This window comes from Camelina sativa, chromosome 15 (assembly GCF_030686135.1).
Source record: "Camelina sativa cultivar CO46 ecotype springtype chromosome 15, ASM3068613v1".
In the NCBI taxonomy this organism is placed as follows: Eukaryota; Viridiplantae; Streptophyta; class Magnoliopsida; order Brassicales; family Brassicaceae; genus Camelina; species Camelina sativa.
This window is the reverse complement of record NC_141894.1, coordinates 25,839,731-25,856,443: the sequence shown is the minus strand read 5'-3', so window position 1 is coordinate 25,856,443 and position 16,713 is coordinate 25,839,731. Positions and strand designations below refer to the sequence as shown.

Sequence of the window (16,713 nt, the reverse complement as noted above, 5' to 3'; positions counted from 1 at the left end):
CATCTTTTTCATGTATTAAACGTCCCTTTTTTCTTCGGCTAATTCTATGTATCCACCTTTCATGCTTCCACATTTTGGTATCTACTCTCACTTTGAGGCTGAGTTATAGTTTTACGGGAAAACGAAAGGTCACGTCGATTCATGTGACGGCTGAGTTATAGTGAATAACGGATGAGTTATCAAAAGAAAGGCTGCGTCTATTATTAGGTTAACTTGCCAAAATATTGCTTAACGGCTGAGTTATAATTTTACAGGAAAACAAAAGATATAGTCGATTCATGTCATGGCTGAGTTATAGTGAGTTATGACTGAGTTATTGAAAGAAACAATATGAAACAAACGACTGATATATATACGACTGATTATATGGCTGAGTTATATTTTATGACGGCTGAGTTATCGTGATACGGGACGAAATGTCTCGTCGATTCATGTGATGGCTGAGTTATAGTGAGTTATAGCTGAGTTATCAATTCATGTGATGGCTGAGTTATAGTACTTTACAGATGAGTAATAACATAAAATAAAATAAATCTCCCTAACTATAGAGCACAAGTTTTCGCATTGTGCCCAACTTGCTTACATCGCGAACATGCGTGTTGCTTCCTAGGGCGTTTATTTCCAGTAGCAACTTCCAAAGATGATTTAATCCTACGCTTCTTTGGCCTTCCTGGCTGGTTCACAACAATCGGAGGCAAGCACTTATGATTATACACAACTTCAGGAGAAGGGAATGATTCATCTGGAGGTATGATTGAACCAGCCCATCCGTTAACCAAATCGACACTCCTAAATTTTGGATCGCACATGGATATACGAGACACATGCATATGCTCTGCAGCTGCGATTGCATGGATGCATGGTATTTTCTCGTGGTCGAAACGACGACATGTGCAACTTTTTATTTCTAAATTTACAACATGCAAAGATGATCCATATTTCACTTGCACATGTACAGCAACAATCGTTTGTACCTCCATAAGTCTTGCTGCTGTGACACGATCCTATTAAGAAACGTTTTAGGCTGAGTTATGAAAACAATTACGGCTGAGTTATTGAAACAACAATGGCTGAGTTATGAAAACTATGGTAATGGCTGAGATAAGGAAACAATAACGGCTGAGATATTGTAACTGTTATGACTGAGTTATCAACATTGACGACTGACTTATGTAAACTTACCTGTAACAGTTTCTCAACACCTCGAGTGAGCGTTGTTAGCTGCGATTTTGCATCCTCTCTCTGTTCAGAAATCCATATGGTCATCATATCCCATATCGATTCTAGAAGTCGAACTATGGGAAGACTTCTAGCATTTGACAGTGCATTGTTCATTGATTCTGCAATATTCGTTGTCATTAAATTGTACCTTTCACCCGGGAAATGAACACGCGCCCACATTCGGACACCAGCTCGTTGGAGGTATCCATGTAGTTCGGGATGACGTGCTTCAATCTCATTGAAAGCCTCATTAAAATCAGTTAGCCTAAAACACTTTGCCGCTTTTTTCACCAAAGGAAACAAATATTTTCCTTTGAACTTCACCAAGATGTTCTTATACAAATGGTAAGTGCAAATTCCACGCGAACCCAACATATACACTTGACCAATCGCTTTCCCTATTGTCTTATGTCTGTCGGAGATTATCGCAAGATCCTTTTCGTCTAGAATGGCAACTTTGAGTTGTGTAAAGAGCCAACGCCAAGACTCATCATTTTCAGTGTCAACAACAGCGAAAGCCAATGGGAAAATTTGAAAGTTACCATCCTGAGCTAGGGCTGTTAGAAGCGTCCCTTTGTAACTACCATGGAGAAACGTTCAGTCGACAACAACAACTTTGCGCATGAAAGCAAACCCAGCAATACTCGCACCAAAAGCAATAAAAACATATTTGAATCTATCTTCATCACCTATTTGAAGACGCGTGCCTGTACCCGGATTTTCCCTTCTTAACTTTTATATATAAGAAGGCAACTCACTAAAACTTTCCTCAGGAGTTCCCTGATCGATCTGCCTTGCATTCAGCAGCGTTCGATATGCTTTCCAATAACCCATCTGTTGACACCAACAAATTAATAAATCAGCCATAATATATATATATATATAACTCAGCCGATACATTCGAATAAGTCAGCCGTAAATAATCAATAAATGAGCCGTAAAATGTAAATAACTCAGCCTATACATAACTATAACTCAACCATTATTATCAATAAGTCAGTCAAAACATAGTAATTACCTTAAGACTAAATTGCTTATTGAAAATGACTCCGACACTTTTAGGTTTAACATCCGGACCAAGATCACCAAGATAGTCCCTGTAAAGACCTGCCAATACATCAGCTGTTGATTGGCGGCATCTAGTAGAACGTTTCGTCACAGAACATGTGTGTTTCGAATCGTATACACGAACATGAAAATCCGGTTCATCCCCTTGTACAGATGCACGAACTCTCCAAAGACATCCTTTAACCCAACACCTAAAAATCACTTGTCTCGGATTTGAGGTTGGTACATTAAAATCAAATCCATCCCTAACCGAAATAAGTTTCACGTGATTCCTGAAATGCTTTTTGCTACTGTATCGTTGTCCTACAGCAATTTTTAGCGTTGACACCTCCAACCTAATAGTCTTCGGATTCATCTTCGATCCGGCAAAGTTATCATCTTTATGAGCTTTATTCTAAGGAGGCGGAGTAGGTGGGTCTTCCACTTTACTTTGAGGCTCGCCCAATACAGAAAACTTCTCGTCATCAGATGACTCACCATCAGAGTCGTCGAAAACATCAAATCGGGTTGAAAATTCATCGTCTTCTTCTTCGTCAGATGCTACTTCGACAACTTCTTCTTCTTCTTCTTCGTTTTCTTTGTCAACGATCTTACCATAATCAAAACAAGTGCCTTTAAATCCCCCACCGCACACTTCGTATGTAGATTCTGCTTTCGAGTCTCTGCTTCGCCGAATCATACTTCCTCTAGCTCCACTAGTTTCTGTAAACTCTTTCGCCGAAAACTCTACACAGAGACGTAGCTGATCAGTTTTCCATAGCCCCAAAAAACATTGCAACTGTCGATCATTGGAGACAAAAACTGGTGGAGTATCATGCGCCATATGTTTCATTGCCCTGTTCGAGAACATGTAGCTCAGCTTTAGCTCATGGCTAAACGAGTCCAGTCTATAGTCTTCAAGAACAAGTTTCACAAGCTTCTCGTGTGTTGTGCCTCCATCTATCTGCACAACTATACACCCTCTATCGTCGGAGTTAAATACATATCTCTGTGTCTTTATCCAATTACCGGACACAACTAGTACCGGAACTGAATCCACGAATGAAAAACAAGGTGGAGAAGAAGTAGAAGAACAAGGTGAAGAAGAAAGTGAAGAAGAAGTAGAAGAACAAGGTGAATAAGAAGGTAAATAGTGTACTTATTAACCAGTTGAAGAACAAGAGTCGAACGACGTTTCGTATTTCCGGAGAAAAAAATGATGACATGGAATGCTGACATGGATGCTACGTCCGACGTGGCAAGTCAGCCATCAAACAATACCATAACTCGGCCTAATTAAAACTCAGCCACAACATGAAAAACATTACACTAATTAAAAAGCAAAAAAAATTGCTGCCAAACTCAGCCTCTTCATCAACTGAAAATATGTAACTCAGCTGTATCGTTTGATAAGTCAGCCGTAACATTCTAGTAATTAATCTTTTGCTAATAAGTCAGCCGTCAAATGACTGAGTTGTCAATAAGTCACCTCTTCTTGGAATCTGACTGTCAATTGGTTGAAACTATAAACTCTCGATCAGTTATTTTGGAAGTTCATGGTGTTTTAGCAGATATCTTCTTATTACTAGACTCTTGTGTTAGCTTTACTTGTTGCTTTATCTCGAGAACAGCGAATGTGTTAGCTGACTCTATTGCGAAGAACTGTCTTAGCGTGTATTCCCATAACTTTGGTTGATTAATATATATTTGGTGCACACAAAAAAAAGTAAAAAAAATGCAATTGTCCCTAATTATTAATAGGTATTCTAATAATAATAAAATGGATTACTAGTATTTTAAAATGTTAATTACTGAGATAACATATCTTGATCGGTTGATTAATATTCTATGGGACGACATTGTTTAAAATGAAACAACAAGTACATATAATTTTTTATATTAATTTATTTTTCATCTTGAAAAGCAAAGGAAATTCGAAGACCTAAGTTCTAAAAAAATATAAAGGAAGCAAAACAACAAAGGTTTTTAATGAAGAATATCAATTGCAACAATAATATCAAGATGATTGTGCTAGTATATATATATATATATATGAAAACTGTAAATGATTTAAAAAATATAAATTAAGACATAAAAAAATCAACTCCTTATAATCGTTGATATTATAAATAATGTTGTCGTTAAAACTATAAATACAGAAACTAGCTTTTCTAAATTATAAATTCATCATTAATATATATAAAGATTAAAAATAGAGTAATTTCTAAACTATGGGGGTGTATTGAATCTAATATCTTTAAATTATTTAAGTTATGGTGAGTTTTTATATGATTTTAGGGAAGTTGCTAATTTTTATTGTAAAATTCTAATAAATCTCTAAATTCATAGCATTTGGATTTCTGTATTTTTAAAAATTGTTTTTTCAAATCCTTTAAAATCCTTTAAAATCATTAAAATCCAAATCTTTAAAACGCTCTCAGTAACCGTGGATTTTAAATTAGTTTTTCAAATCACTAATTCAATAACTTTAGATTTCATAAAAAATTTTAAAATACATGATTGAATAACATAATTTTTTATTTTTATAGATTTACTTAAATTTTGAAGTTAAATACACCCCCTATATAACAACAATAAAAAATTTATTCTCTGTAAAGATTCCGAATTGAGTATATTGACCACTATTATATTTTTGTTGGAAAGCCTATGCAAAATATAGATTGTTTAATGATAGTCCGAATAAACTTGTTTAATAAAAGCAACATATGAGTATCAAAGTAGAACCACAACAGGATAAAATATAAGCTCTTATCAGACAGTAAATGAAAAGAAGGTAAAAGAAAATGAAGAATAATTGAAGAACACTCAGATGAAATATGTTTAAATTGATTTTATAAAAGAGAAAAGGAGAGATGTTGTTTGTTGTTGTTTTTTAACAGCTTCCTTTTTATTAAGGAGAAGAAGAGTGATCATAATGGAGGATGTTTACAATGGAAAAGGGACATAAAAATAAGATACAAAGTTTGTAGCATCAAGGTTATTTAGCCAAACGATCAGTAGCTTTCTTGTTGTATTTTTCATGAATATAAACTTACTAAAAAAACTAATTACATGGGGTTTGTGAGCTTCTCATGAGACAATATTTGCACTTAATTATGATTTCACTTATACATGATACTTTCTTTAAAAACAAATTATAAAAAAAAAAAATTAAACAACAATTCAAAAGATGCAAAGTAATCCATTTGCATTGCAACAAATTTACGCAATCTTTCTAAATTTGAATAAAGTACAATTAAACAAACAATTTTTCTAGCTCTTGCACCACATCCTTCATAGACGGTCGCTTTTGAGGCAAGGAAGAGACACAACCATAGCCTAACTTAAAGCAAGCGACGGCCTCATCTTCGCGGCGAGCCACCTCAACCCTAATTGTCCCATCAACCAACCTCAAAAACCAAGTTTTCTCATCGGTCTCATAATCACGAACAAGATCACGATCAACCGAAAAAACTTTGCCCGTGAGAAGCTCCAAGAGTATCACACCAAAGGAATAAACATCCCATTTAGGATTTGGTTTCTGGCTAGCCGACCACTCTGGTGGATGATGCTGTGAGCTCGACATTGGTCCATCCGTGAGTGAATGAGCCGGTGTCATAAGACGATCAAGTCCCATATCAGTAATTACAGGCTCAAACTCGGAGTCCAAGAGAATATTATTTGGCTTGATGTTGCCGTGCACATGCTTCTTGTCGTGGATGTACGCCATTCCTCTAGCTATGCCCTTTGCTATCTTGAGCGTTGCCTCAAACGAGAGAGGATTCTGTGAAGACGAGCCTGATTTAGCTGTTTTCGAATCAAACAAAAATAAATGTTAAAACCAAAAAATCTTGAGTTTCCAACTTGGTTGTTACTAAAATGCGCATATTGGGCGTATGGTAGCATTAAGTAGTATAACGTAGGCCTTTTATGAAAAACTGAATAACTTACCGGAGATGGAGGAGAGAGGTAGAGTCCCATTTGGGACATAGTCGGAGATGAGAAGCTTCTCTTCGTTACCCCAGACGAAGCCACGAACCCTAACGAGATTTGGGTGACGAAGTTTAGCGATACAGAGAACCTCCTTTTCGAATTCTTTAAACTTCGTCACCGTACAACACTCCGCTCCGATCCGCCGCACCGCAAAAGCTGAGCCGTTCTCTAACACGGCTTTGTACACGATTCCGCCGTTTCTGCTTGTACCAAGTACGTAAGCTGATGCCTTTAGCAGTGTATCTAGCTCTAGCTGAGTCTCTCCATCGACCGTCACTAGTTTTGTTTCAGTGTTGCCTTTTTCTCGCCCACCACTTGTTCGATTAAATACCTCAATCGGTTTCTTGTCTTGCAGCTGGTTCTCTACGTCGCTCTCGGATGATGCAGACGTTGTGTCATCATACCCACGAATTATCCACAAACCACATCCAGTTTTTGTAGCTGGTGATTTCGTGACCTCTGAGGCTGTGACTATGTTGTTGTGTTTCGATTTCTTGACTGGTAATGTATCGTTTTTCTCCAGACATTTTTGTAAGACGCTGAAAGTGCTGTATTCTTTGGAGCTTCTACGTTTCTTGATCTGGTATATGTATAGGATGAACATAGCTATGATAGCTAGACCAGCTATATCTGCAAGTGTAATACCTACGATTGTGCTTGGCTTTAGTTTGCTTTTGGCTGTTTCATTTGGTGATTCTACTGATGGAGTTGTTGGTATTGGATTTCTGGGCATGACTGCTATTGCTGGTGAAGTAGTTTCAGAGATATTTTGTGGGTCTGATAGAGTAGAAGGGATTGAACAAGGAGTTCTCAATGGTTGCCCACACAAGCCTATATTACCAGAAAAGGACTCAGTCTTTTGGTTAAGCAATGGTGGTGTACCAGGGATTGGTCCTGTTAGATTGTTGAAGGAGAGATCGAGGATGGTGCTTGCTGGAAATTTCTCGCTGAAAGCTGGAGAAATCACGCCGGAGATTTGATTGTGTGATAGGTTGAGGTAATGTAGACTTGGTCCCTCGAAATCAGGAGGAAGAGATCCGTCTAGAAGATTTGAGGAGATGTCTAGAACCTGTACTGCTTCAAACCCACTTGGAATATTGCCTGAAAAGGAGTTCTTTGCCAAGGAAATGACTGTAAGATTCTTGAGAAGTGGGAGATTGGGAGGGATTTTGCCGGTGAAGGCGTTAGCAGAGAGATTCAAGAGCTGTAGACTAGCCACGTTGCTGATAAGACTAGGCACTTCACCAGAAACCTTGTTGTTCCCAAGAGACAGAACACGAAGCTCAGTAGCGTTAGACACTGAATCCGGCAGTGACCCATGGAAGAAATTGTTGGAGAGGTCCAATATCCTTAGATGTAGTATCGAAAACAAGTCGGGAGAGACAGAACCCAGGAGCTGTTTATTGGGAAGAACCAAGCTTGTCACTCTAAGCAAACCTGGGGTGTTTGGACTCCCAAGCTCTGTACAGGCAACACCGGTCCAAGAGCATGGTGTTTCATCGTCGTAGTTCCAGTTGCGTAGAACTGAGAGAGGGTCATTGAGGATGGAATATTTGAAAGAGAGTAAAGCAACACCATCTGTGTTAAGAGCTTGGAGTAATGAAGGGAGAAGAAGAAGAAGATGGAAGAGGAGGTTGCTTCTGATGGAAGTCATGGTTTGAGTTCTTAGGTTTTCTCTTTTCTCTGAGTAATGCTTATGAGTTCTTATGATAGAGAGACAGAGAGATAGAGAGAGAGAGGGTGAACCACTGCAAGTAATGATTGTTCTGTTCACCAAATTTATAAGATATTGGAGCAAAGCAAAACTATGAGGTTCTGCTTTAGAGAGGGTGAGGTTTGTATAAGAGATAAAAAGAGGGGTTGGTCATTTATTTATTTTTAATTTTTTGTCAACAGGTTATTCTTTTATTCTTTTTGTCGTAGATATTTCTCATTTAGTACTTTGTCTTTTTTCGAAGTTCGTAAAAATGTCCGCAAAATTTTGTATAATAATCTTTATTTTTTGTTTCTTCTTACCACAAAAAAGAATATAGATTTCGAAAATTTGAATTTAAAACTTGCGTATAATACGATTGTTACTCCTTACGTGACGCTGTTAATTTATATCATGTGTGGCAGTTGAAATATTCTTTGAAATTTTTTCTAAAATTCACTATGTAGTTCGAAAGCATGCCTTTTTTGTGGCAAAAATATTGAAATCAACACGTTGACATGAACTTGCAGAACGATGTACTTATTTTATTTTATACTTTTTTTTTTGTCTGAATGAGTCTAATCCAAGAGTGAAGTAAGTGAAACAAAGCCATTAAACATCAATTGCTAGCTCCTTTCTTACCTTACACTTTGTAATGTTGTCGTCTACCATCATTTGCAATTGCTCAAACATATCAGGTAACCAAAACATGATTAACAAAAACCGATATTCAAAATAAACACACTAAAACGTTAACTTTACAATTGACAATTTTTTTTTTCTTTTTGTCATTTTCAGTCAATTGTATGATTCATTAGGAAAAATACAGTTTCTTAGACATTAAAGTAGAAAAATAACACATCTCGAGAAGAAGTATAAACTTGGTTGATACGGTTCTCTCCGTTAAACATAGAGTTTTTTTTCTTTTCTTTTTATGTATACTTGAGTGACAAAAGAACAATGTGGTAAAAACAAAAAATCGCAAGAAGTATATATATATATATTTTCTTCGATAATTTTGTTTTATGCACTGATTTTGATACCAATCTTGCAAAGGGAAATTGTCATATCAACTCAAGAAAAAAAGAAATGATGTTTATGGTAACTTATGCTTGTTTTTGCATGTTATGATGCAAAATCAGGCTTTCATGTAAGTGAGAGATTTTGATTTTGATAACATATTTGACAATGAAAGTATAAAAATATATATATTACAGTCAAGTGTGTGTATATCCCCTTTATAATAAAACGGAAGTACACAACATTGTTTTGGTAGACTTTATAATTTTAATAAATAGTTACAAATAGGTTATAAATTAATCTATATATTAATTGTAACAAATAAAACCAAAAATCTTAAACGAGTTATTCCAAATTGATAGTTCATGGATATTCCAAACTTTATTTTCGGAAGATCACGTATATGATTCCAAATATCTAGAATCACAATATTACCAATTTATTTTCCACAGATTTTATTGATAAACCACATCAATAAAAAAAAAGTTATTAAAGGATAAAATATACTCTCAATCATAAAAAAGGAATCAAATCTCGCAAATTTAACAAGATTAATCGTGATATTCGGGATCATATTTAGAAATTAAAAATTAAACCTTAATGCTAGATTAGGATCCGTGCTAGAGCACGGGTTGAAATTCCTTTTATTTATATTATAATTTTAATATAAAATATAATTTGTATGATTGATAGTAACAGTTTTTAAGGTCCTAATCTAGCATTAATCATGATCTTCGGTTTCGTATTTTATTCTAAAATTATAATATAAATAAAAGGAATTTCAATCCGTGCTCTAGCACGGGTCCTAATCTAGTATATACTATATATCACCAAACTGATGCAAAGTCCCAAAATATTAAACAAAACCAATATATATATTTTACAGTCAAGTGTGTACACATATATACTACTCCCTCTATTCTTTTTTGGATGATTTTTTAGACCATCTCCAATGGTTTTCCCTATTTTTTCCTCTATAATAGAGGAACTCTATAATAGAGGTGACTTTTACTCGAATGGTCCTCTATAAAATATAGATTGCTATTTTTTCTTTTATTTATAGATGAACCTTTGTAAAAAAAATAGGGTTCCTCTATAAATATAAGAAAAAATATAGAGGAAAAAATAGCAATTTCTAGTTTAGAGGTGAGAATAGAGGACCATTGGAGTAAAACTCACCTCTATAATAGAGAAACTCTATAATAGATGCAAAAATAGAGGACCATTTATTTTTGTTATATAGATGATTTTCTCACAAATATATGTTTTTCATTTGAATTGTGTGTTAAGTAGATATTAAATGATGTTTTTGTTTAAAAATAAACAAAAAGTAAATGATTCCTTAATTTGTGTGCAAAAATCTAAAAAAATCTTATATAAAAAAACAGAGAGAGTATATATATAAATATATATTACCAAACTGATGCCAAGCCCCAAAATCTTATACCAAAAAAAATATATATATTTTACAGTAAAGTGTGTATGGATATAATATATGTATACTATATATTATCAAACTGATGCCAAGTCCCAAAATCTTAAACCAAAACCAAATACTAAATTTTGATTAACCCATCCATATGAAAATCGTATCAGCAAATATATTTTATTATTTGTTTTTACTTACAAATTTACAAATGTTAAAATAAAATATCTGAGATTTTAGTGAAAAAAAAAAAAGAAAAAAAATTGTAAAAATGAATTTACTTACTGGCTTACAAGAGTAAATAGAAAAAAATATACAGTACTAAATTTTTAGAAGATGCGTAGGTCCAATCTTATTATATGTCTAATGAATATTTGTTAGTGATGACTCAAAAAATACACTAATGAATATTTCCAATCTTACTATATGTCTCCGCCTAAAACACATATTAAAGCGTTTTGCCTTCTAACAAAAAAAAAACAAAATGTTCATTAGAACTTGAGACGTCAAAAACGGACGCGGAAGAAGATACAAGATGTGAAAAGATGTGTAACATTAGAACTTGAGGCGTCTCAAATTGATTTTTTCGAATACTGTACTGTATGTTGATAAATGCTTTGGTTTTAACCTCTGCTTGGTGAATTTGATCCTCATAATTTCGGCTTAATTTGTTCATCACCACTTTGTCGATCTCTGTAATCAAATTTGAGCCATGAATCATGAGTGTAATAATTCAAATAGATCGGATCTCGAGATCAACTCAAGATAAATTAGATGAGAACATCTTGTAATAATACCTGGTAACACAGTATCTACATCTGCATTAGGGATAGAGAGGCCCACTATTAGCTAATTATTCATTGTAGTCTCTATGCGTACATATAACTCGAATTCTCTTTGGCATGCAATCAGTCATTTGAATGGCTTCAAGTTTGGGGCTAGAGTGTGGCATGTCCAACAAAGGAAAATTTATCGCGGAGAAGAAATTAAGAGTTTGTCACTCCACAAGCAGCATTGAAAGCTATAGAGTATAATGGTAAGGTCATAGATGTCAGGACTATCTACGTGAGTTTTGTAAAAGCAAAGGTGTGCTAATTGGATCAAGATTTTAGTAGACGAGTTTATGTTAGTTTCACTTGAGAATCTCTCTGACTGATTAGTGGAAACCCATCTTTGGAACCTCATATGCATGGTAGGTTATATAATTCCTTAAAAAACTGTTGAAGGTTGTGGTCATGGCAGAGCAAGGATCAAGGATTCAAGGTCTAAAGCTCTTTAAGTTTCACCATCTGATTTAGGTGGTCCTGATGCATATAGTTACTTAAGAGATGCTTCTCTGCTTGTACAATCTTCAAAGATTACACTTTTGCAACAATTCTTATTGTGTAGCTATTCGTTTGGAACTAATTTAGAACAGAACTTACTGAATATGATTGATCCACTTTCATGTACCACAATTTACTAAACCATCGTATAGAGAAATATAAGTTGTTAAAAAAATTATTAGTCAAATCGTTGTTTTATTTTGTTAATTAAGAATCTTTGATATTCTTCCTATTTCTTTATAATGTTTTTATCAGAACAGAAAACTCAATTTACATCTAGAAATTAATATTTATTCAAATTTGAATTACGTACTTAACGAGTTTAATGCATTTGTTTAGTACATGTCGTGTTCATGAACTTGAATATTCTTTTAATTTATTCTGAATTTGTTTTTTAAAATATAGTTTTTTTGTCTACTATATTTGTTTAGTTTTGAGATACTCATAGACAAGGTGTGAGAAAAAAAAAATCCATAAGAATAAATTTCGTAAAGAAAAATAATGTAAAATGCCGCTAAACTAAGTTTTTGTTCTAAAAATACCATCATTAGTTTTTTTTTTGAAAAATATAACTACAAATTTTGAATCCAAAAAAATCACAAAGCTTAAAAAATAATTGTAAAAGAGTTTAGTGTTTAAAAATTTTGATAAGTATTTTGGATTTGCGGTTTAAGATTTATTTATTATACAGGTATTGAAAGTTGAAAGTTTAGTTTAGTTTAGGTAGTTTTGAAAAAAATATATTTTAGTGGTATTTGTAAAAAAAAACTAGTAATAATGTTTTGAAACAAAGTTATATTTTAGTAGTATTTTAGAGAATTTTCTTTTACAAAAATTGATAAAACAAAAAAAATTAGAAAATAAAATACTTTGGACCGTTAATAAAGAAGAAAAGAAAAAGGAAAAAAAAAATTCTCTAAAAGGCCGTTAGGTAGCAAAAAGCCCATTGCACTTATTAAGATAGAACGAAGCCTAAACAGCAACCAATTCACAACTTTACTCTCAACTAAAAAAAATATGCAGTCACTATTTTTGCCGCCGGTGAGTTCCTCCGGCGTCTCCGCCGTCGCTCTACGGCCAGGTTTTCAGAACTCGTGCCACAACCAACGCCTCTCTACTCGCTCCCTACCATTTTTCAATCCAATTCTCTTGGCTCCGAAGAGGAAAGCCACCGTCTCTTCACACCAGTCGCCACCGTCTCTGTCCGTCTACGGTTTCCAAATCGGAGGATCTAAACCTAGTTTCGCATCATCCACGGTGGCATTTTCCTCTCCGACGTCTCCTTCTTCCGTTTCCGGTGATAATGAGGTCGACAAGGCAAAGCTCGCTCAGGTTTCTCTCCTTCTCTTTAGCTTTTTCCAGCTCGAATCTTAGTATCTCGTCTTGCTTTTTGACTAAGTTAGCTGAATCGAGTGGTGGAAGGAGACTGTCACGATCGTGTCTGAGCAAATCGAAAATGAAAACTCGTTAATTCACAGTTTCAACTTGAATCAGCTTTTGTTTTTAGGAAGTAGATAACAATTTGGATTTTGAATTTTTCAGAATTGAGATTTAAGAACTGTATTGGGGTGAAAGAGAGTTTTTAAGAGTGTGAGTGGTTTTTCACAGGTAGCAAAGAGGTTGGAGAAGACGTCAAGGTACTTCAAGAGGCTAGGGAGTATTGGTTTCTGGGGGCAGCTTGTGTCAACCGTTGTGGCAGCTGTGATTCTATCCTTCTCCATTGTTGTGACAGGGAAACCTACTTCACCTGCTACCTTTTATGGGACTGCAAGTGGGATTGCTGCGTCATTTGTCTCGGTGTTCTGGTCCTTTGGGTATATCCGGCTTTCAGAGAGGCTCCGTAGAACTGCCATTGACCCTGCCAAGGTAACAATGTCTCCCTCTATATTGTAGTTTAATCCAACTCACTGCTTTTAAAGGTCTAATGACTTCACTAACGTGTAAAAAGTTTGAATTAACTAAGTAGAAACAGTAAGGATCCTAGGATGTGTCTTTTAAGTTAAATCACTCAGTTCTCTTGGTGTGAGTGGCGTTCTGTGGAAGTGAACGTTCATACAATAGCGCTTGTAGCTTCTTATGTGTATAAATTGGGTAAACTTTGTTTTTTTAAAGACCAGTCTGTGAATCCTATATATAGTAGTAGCTACTATGCTACTAGCTGTTGAACCTTTGATCATATTTAAGTACTTAAGCTGGACCCAATTGCTGTTACTGCTTCTTGGGTCCTGTTACTCAGTTTCGTAGTTGGGTGTATGCAAGCGAGAAATCCAGTATTTAATTAAGGCTGTATTGGTTTCAGGCTCCACCACGTGCTGATGTTGTGAAAGGTTTGAGGAGCGGGATTATGGTAAATCTTTTGGGAATGGGGGCAGCACTTCTCGGGATGCAAGCAACGGTTGGATTTTTAGTTGCAAAGGCTTTAACAACCTCAGCTAACCCTTTCTACCAGGGAGTCTCCCAGGGTTACAGCCCCGTTCTTGCTCTTGATGTCTTCCTAGTTCAGGTGAACAAAAAGTTTTTACTATATTAATGCCCTCTAAGTCTTACCAAAAGATTTGCAAAAATGATTTTTGTAAGTTTCACTGATTGATTTTGAGAGCTGCTTTTGCAGGCATCGGCGAATACCTTACTCTCTCATTTCCTAGGCCTTGTTTGCTCGTTGGAGCTGTTGCGGTCTGTGACAGTGCCCAATTCGGAATCTGTCTTAGCTCCTAAAGTTGCTTGAGTTTCTGCCTTTGTGTGGCCTCACTTCTTGTAATCATAAACGGTAAAATCTGTGGCATGTTGTTTCCTCTTAAACTTCAGAACGAAACCATTGGTAACGTTCCTGAGTTACAACTGTGATTTATCGGATAAATTATCACTTGTGTAGACAAGTCGTAGAACTGTAACACATAACTAATAAACTCACAATTCCACATTATAACCAATATTTGCCAAAAACTGTCCCATCTTCCAATTAGAACCAATCACGTTTAGTTCCTGAAGTTACACATAGACATGGACTTCTTCATCCATATTGTCCCTATCAACTAAAGGGTTGATTCGAGTGTGAAAACCAAAGTCTCATCTCATATACTCATATCATAGTTTGTTATACATTGCTCTGTTGCACTTCCTCAGTTTTACCTCCCCAACTCGGCCATATTATATCTTGTTTATTTCACTGCCTGCAACTAAAAAAAGTGCAAACATATTAGACGTTAACAAATATCCAACTGGTCAGCATACAGATAATTTAAAATATTCGTACCATTGATGTCTATCTAATCTACTTAACATTTACGCATATCTCACTATTGTATTGTAAATATACATTACTTGGCTGATAGAATGGTAAGCGGTGAACTCCTCTAATTGAATTCACCAAAGAAGTACACCATAGAAAAACTTGTTTAATGACAGCTCTAAACTCTCGACCAATGCAAAAATCCAGAATTCCCCCCAAACGTATTCTCTCACTCTCTTTTAAACCTTCAGCTCTCAACTACCCTATGTACGCTCTGTTTTTAAGCTGGCTAAGCTACAACAGTCTAAACTCCTATTTCTTTCCTGGAAAAACTGTCTATATTGCAAATTACCCCTAGGCTAATTACAATCGTCATGTGCTAGGCATAACAAAAGCCCCTTATCAAAGGAACATATCTGTGATGAAATCGAACAATATCTCAAAAGGCTAGCTGATAAATGCTTAGACAAGGGTCAGTAACCTTACCTATTGCATCTTCTTTATCTTATTTGAAGGCTTAGCAGTAATCTTCTGTAGTAATCTTTCGTCGATCTTCCTGCACTGTGTTTGAATGATTCGATGTGTTAAAGATAGCTTATCATCAATGTGTTCCTGGTATCTCTCGTACACAATGGGGACCAACAGACTGAGAACAACACCTATCCATTTAGATCATCACACAGAGAAAGTCAATTAGGTAAGTTGAGCAGTCTTGAATGCAAAATCAATAATGAAGGACAAAGGAAAACAAATCTACTCACCGAGATAGAGAATTGTGAGGAAGTTTAAGAAACTGCCAACAAATGATACTGTCCACAACACAACACTGACCTGCCAATAGGAATATCACTGTTTCAATTTCCTAAGCTACACTCTAAAAATCAAGAAACGAAAGAACAAAATCACTTGGAAAACAGTAAGCTGACCCGAAAGAGTTGCTTTGCGTTTCTTCCAACGTAAATATCACGAGCAACTGCGAGCACGGTATTAATCCACACTCGCATACCATTAGCCACCATAAACACAAATGCCTCAGAGATTTCAAGATTAGGTAGTTGTGGCATAGGTCTACTCAAACAAAGCAAAGAGAGCAATTCAGTTTTAGCACAACTTTTGCATAACTTTTCTACCTACTTGTCCTGTAACCATATCTTATCTAAAACATGATAAGCTCCACTCTAGATCCCACAAAACCAAGCTAATTCTACATACTTAGCCTAAAAACATAGCTTAGAGTAGATGAAGCGAATGTGACATTTTGCTACCTGTTGAAGAGAATAGCAGATTTGGCCCAGAGGAAGAGTATAACGACGAGGAGCAGCTGAGTATTAACAACAAAGGGGAAAAAGCTGTATCCACATTTCTGGAAAAGGAACCATAAAAGCGTCGTTGATCCGAGTAGGAGATACCCTCCGCGTCGGTTCTTCCGCATGATCAAATCCGCAACTGCATCCATCAGTTGAGACAAAATTTTCAAAAATCGAAATGGAATCGTTGCGATTTCAAGGGGAGATCTACATGTTAATGGAGTCCATAAAGAATGAAAACAGTGGAGAGAAACCTGAGCCAAAGCGAATAGATTGATGAACAGATTCTTCCATTGGAGCGATCTCTCTCTCTCTCTTTCTCTCTTTCTCACCAATCCCAAAACTGTTTCCTCGAGTCTCTTCGTTCTTCGCAGTTCGCACATCGTTTTATTAATTTTAAGTCATTTTGAATTAAGTTAATTAACGATTAAGGTGAAATCTAATCATATACT

The 16,713-nt window shown here is 35.5% G+C and overlaps 3 protein-coding genes across 4 annotated transcripts; 1 reads left to right on the top strand and 2 right to left on the bottom strand.

Annotated features, from left to right (window-relative positions):
* Positions 1–5,361: 5,361 nt before the first annotated feature.
* Positions 5,362–7,954, bottom strand: LOC104747358 (receptor protein kinase-like protein At4g34220). Its single transcript, XM_010468989.3, has 2 exons — positions 6,220–7,954; positions 5,362–6,075 (listed from the first exon to the last, which is right to left on the bottom strand). Exons 1-2 carry the CDS (start codon positions 7,913–7,915, stop codon positions 5,525–5,527), a joined length of 2,247 nt encoding a protein of 748 aa, XP_010467291.2. The 5' UTR covers positions 7,916–7,954; the 3' UTR covers positions 5,362–5,524.
* Positions 7,955–12,582: 4,628 nt separating this feature from the next.
* On the top strand, positions 12,583–14,668 carry LOC104747357 (protein TIC 21, chloroplastic). Its single transcript, XM_010468988.3, has 4 exons — positions 12,583–13,057; positions 13,334–13,591; positions 14,025–14,228; positions 14,337–14,668. Exons 1-4 carry the CDS (start codon positions 12,743–12,745, stop codon positions 14,448–14,450), a joined length of 891 nt encoding a protein of 296 aa, XP_010467290.1. The 5' UTR covers positions 12,583–12,742; the 3' UTR covers positions 14,451–14,668.
* On the bottom strand, positions 14,658–16,685 carry LOC104747356 (reticulon-like protein B10). 2 transcript variants are annotated; one of them, XM_010468986.3, is made up of 6 exons: positions 16,516–16,685; positions 16,220–16,400; positions 15,881–16,022; positions 15,716–15,785; positions 15,441–15,613; positions 14,658–14,901 (listed from the first exon to the last, which is right to left on the bottom strand). In XM_010468986.3, exons 1-5 carry the CDS (start codon positions 16,553–16,555, stop codon positions 15,441–15,443), a joined length of 606 nt encoding a protein of 201 aa, XP_010467288.1. In that variant the 5' UTR covers positions 16,556–16,685; the 3' UTR covers positions 14,658–14,901. The 2 variants fall into 2 exon arrangements, with proteins under 2 accessions (XP_010467288.1, XP_010467289.1); XM_010468987.3 differs by having other exon boundaries at positions 14,658–14,895; positions 16,516–16,681.
* Between the last annotated feature and the right edge of the window lie 28 nt (positions 16,686–16,713).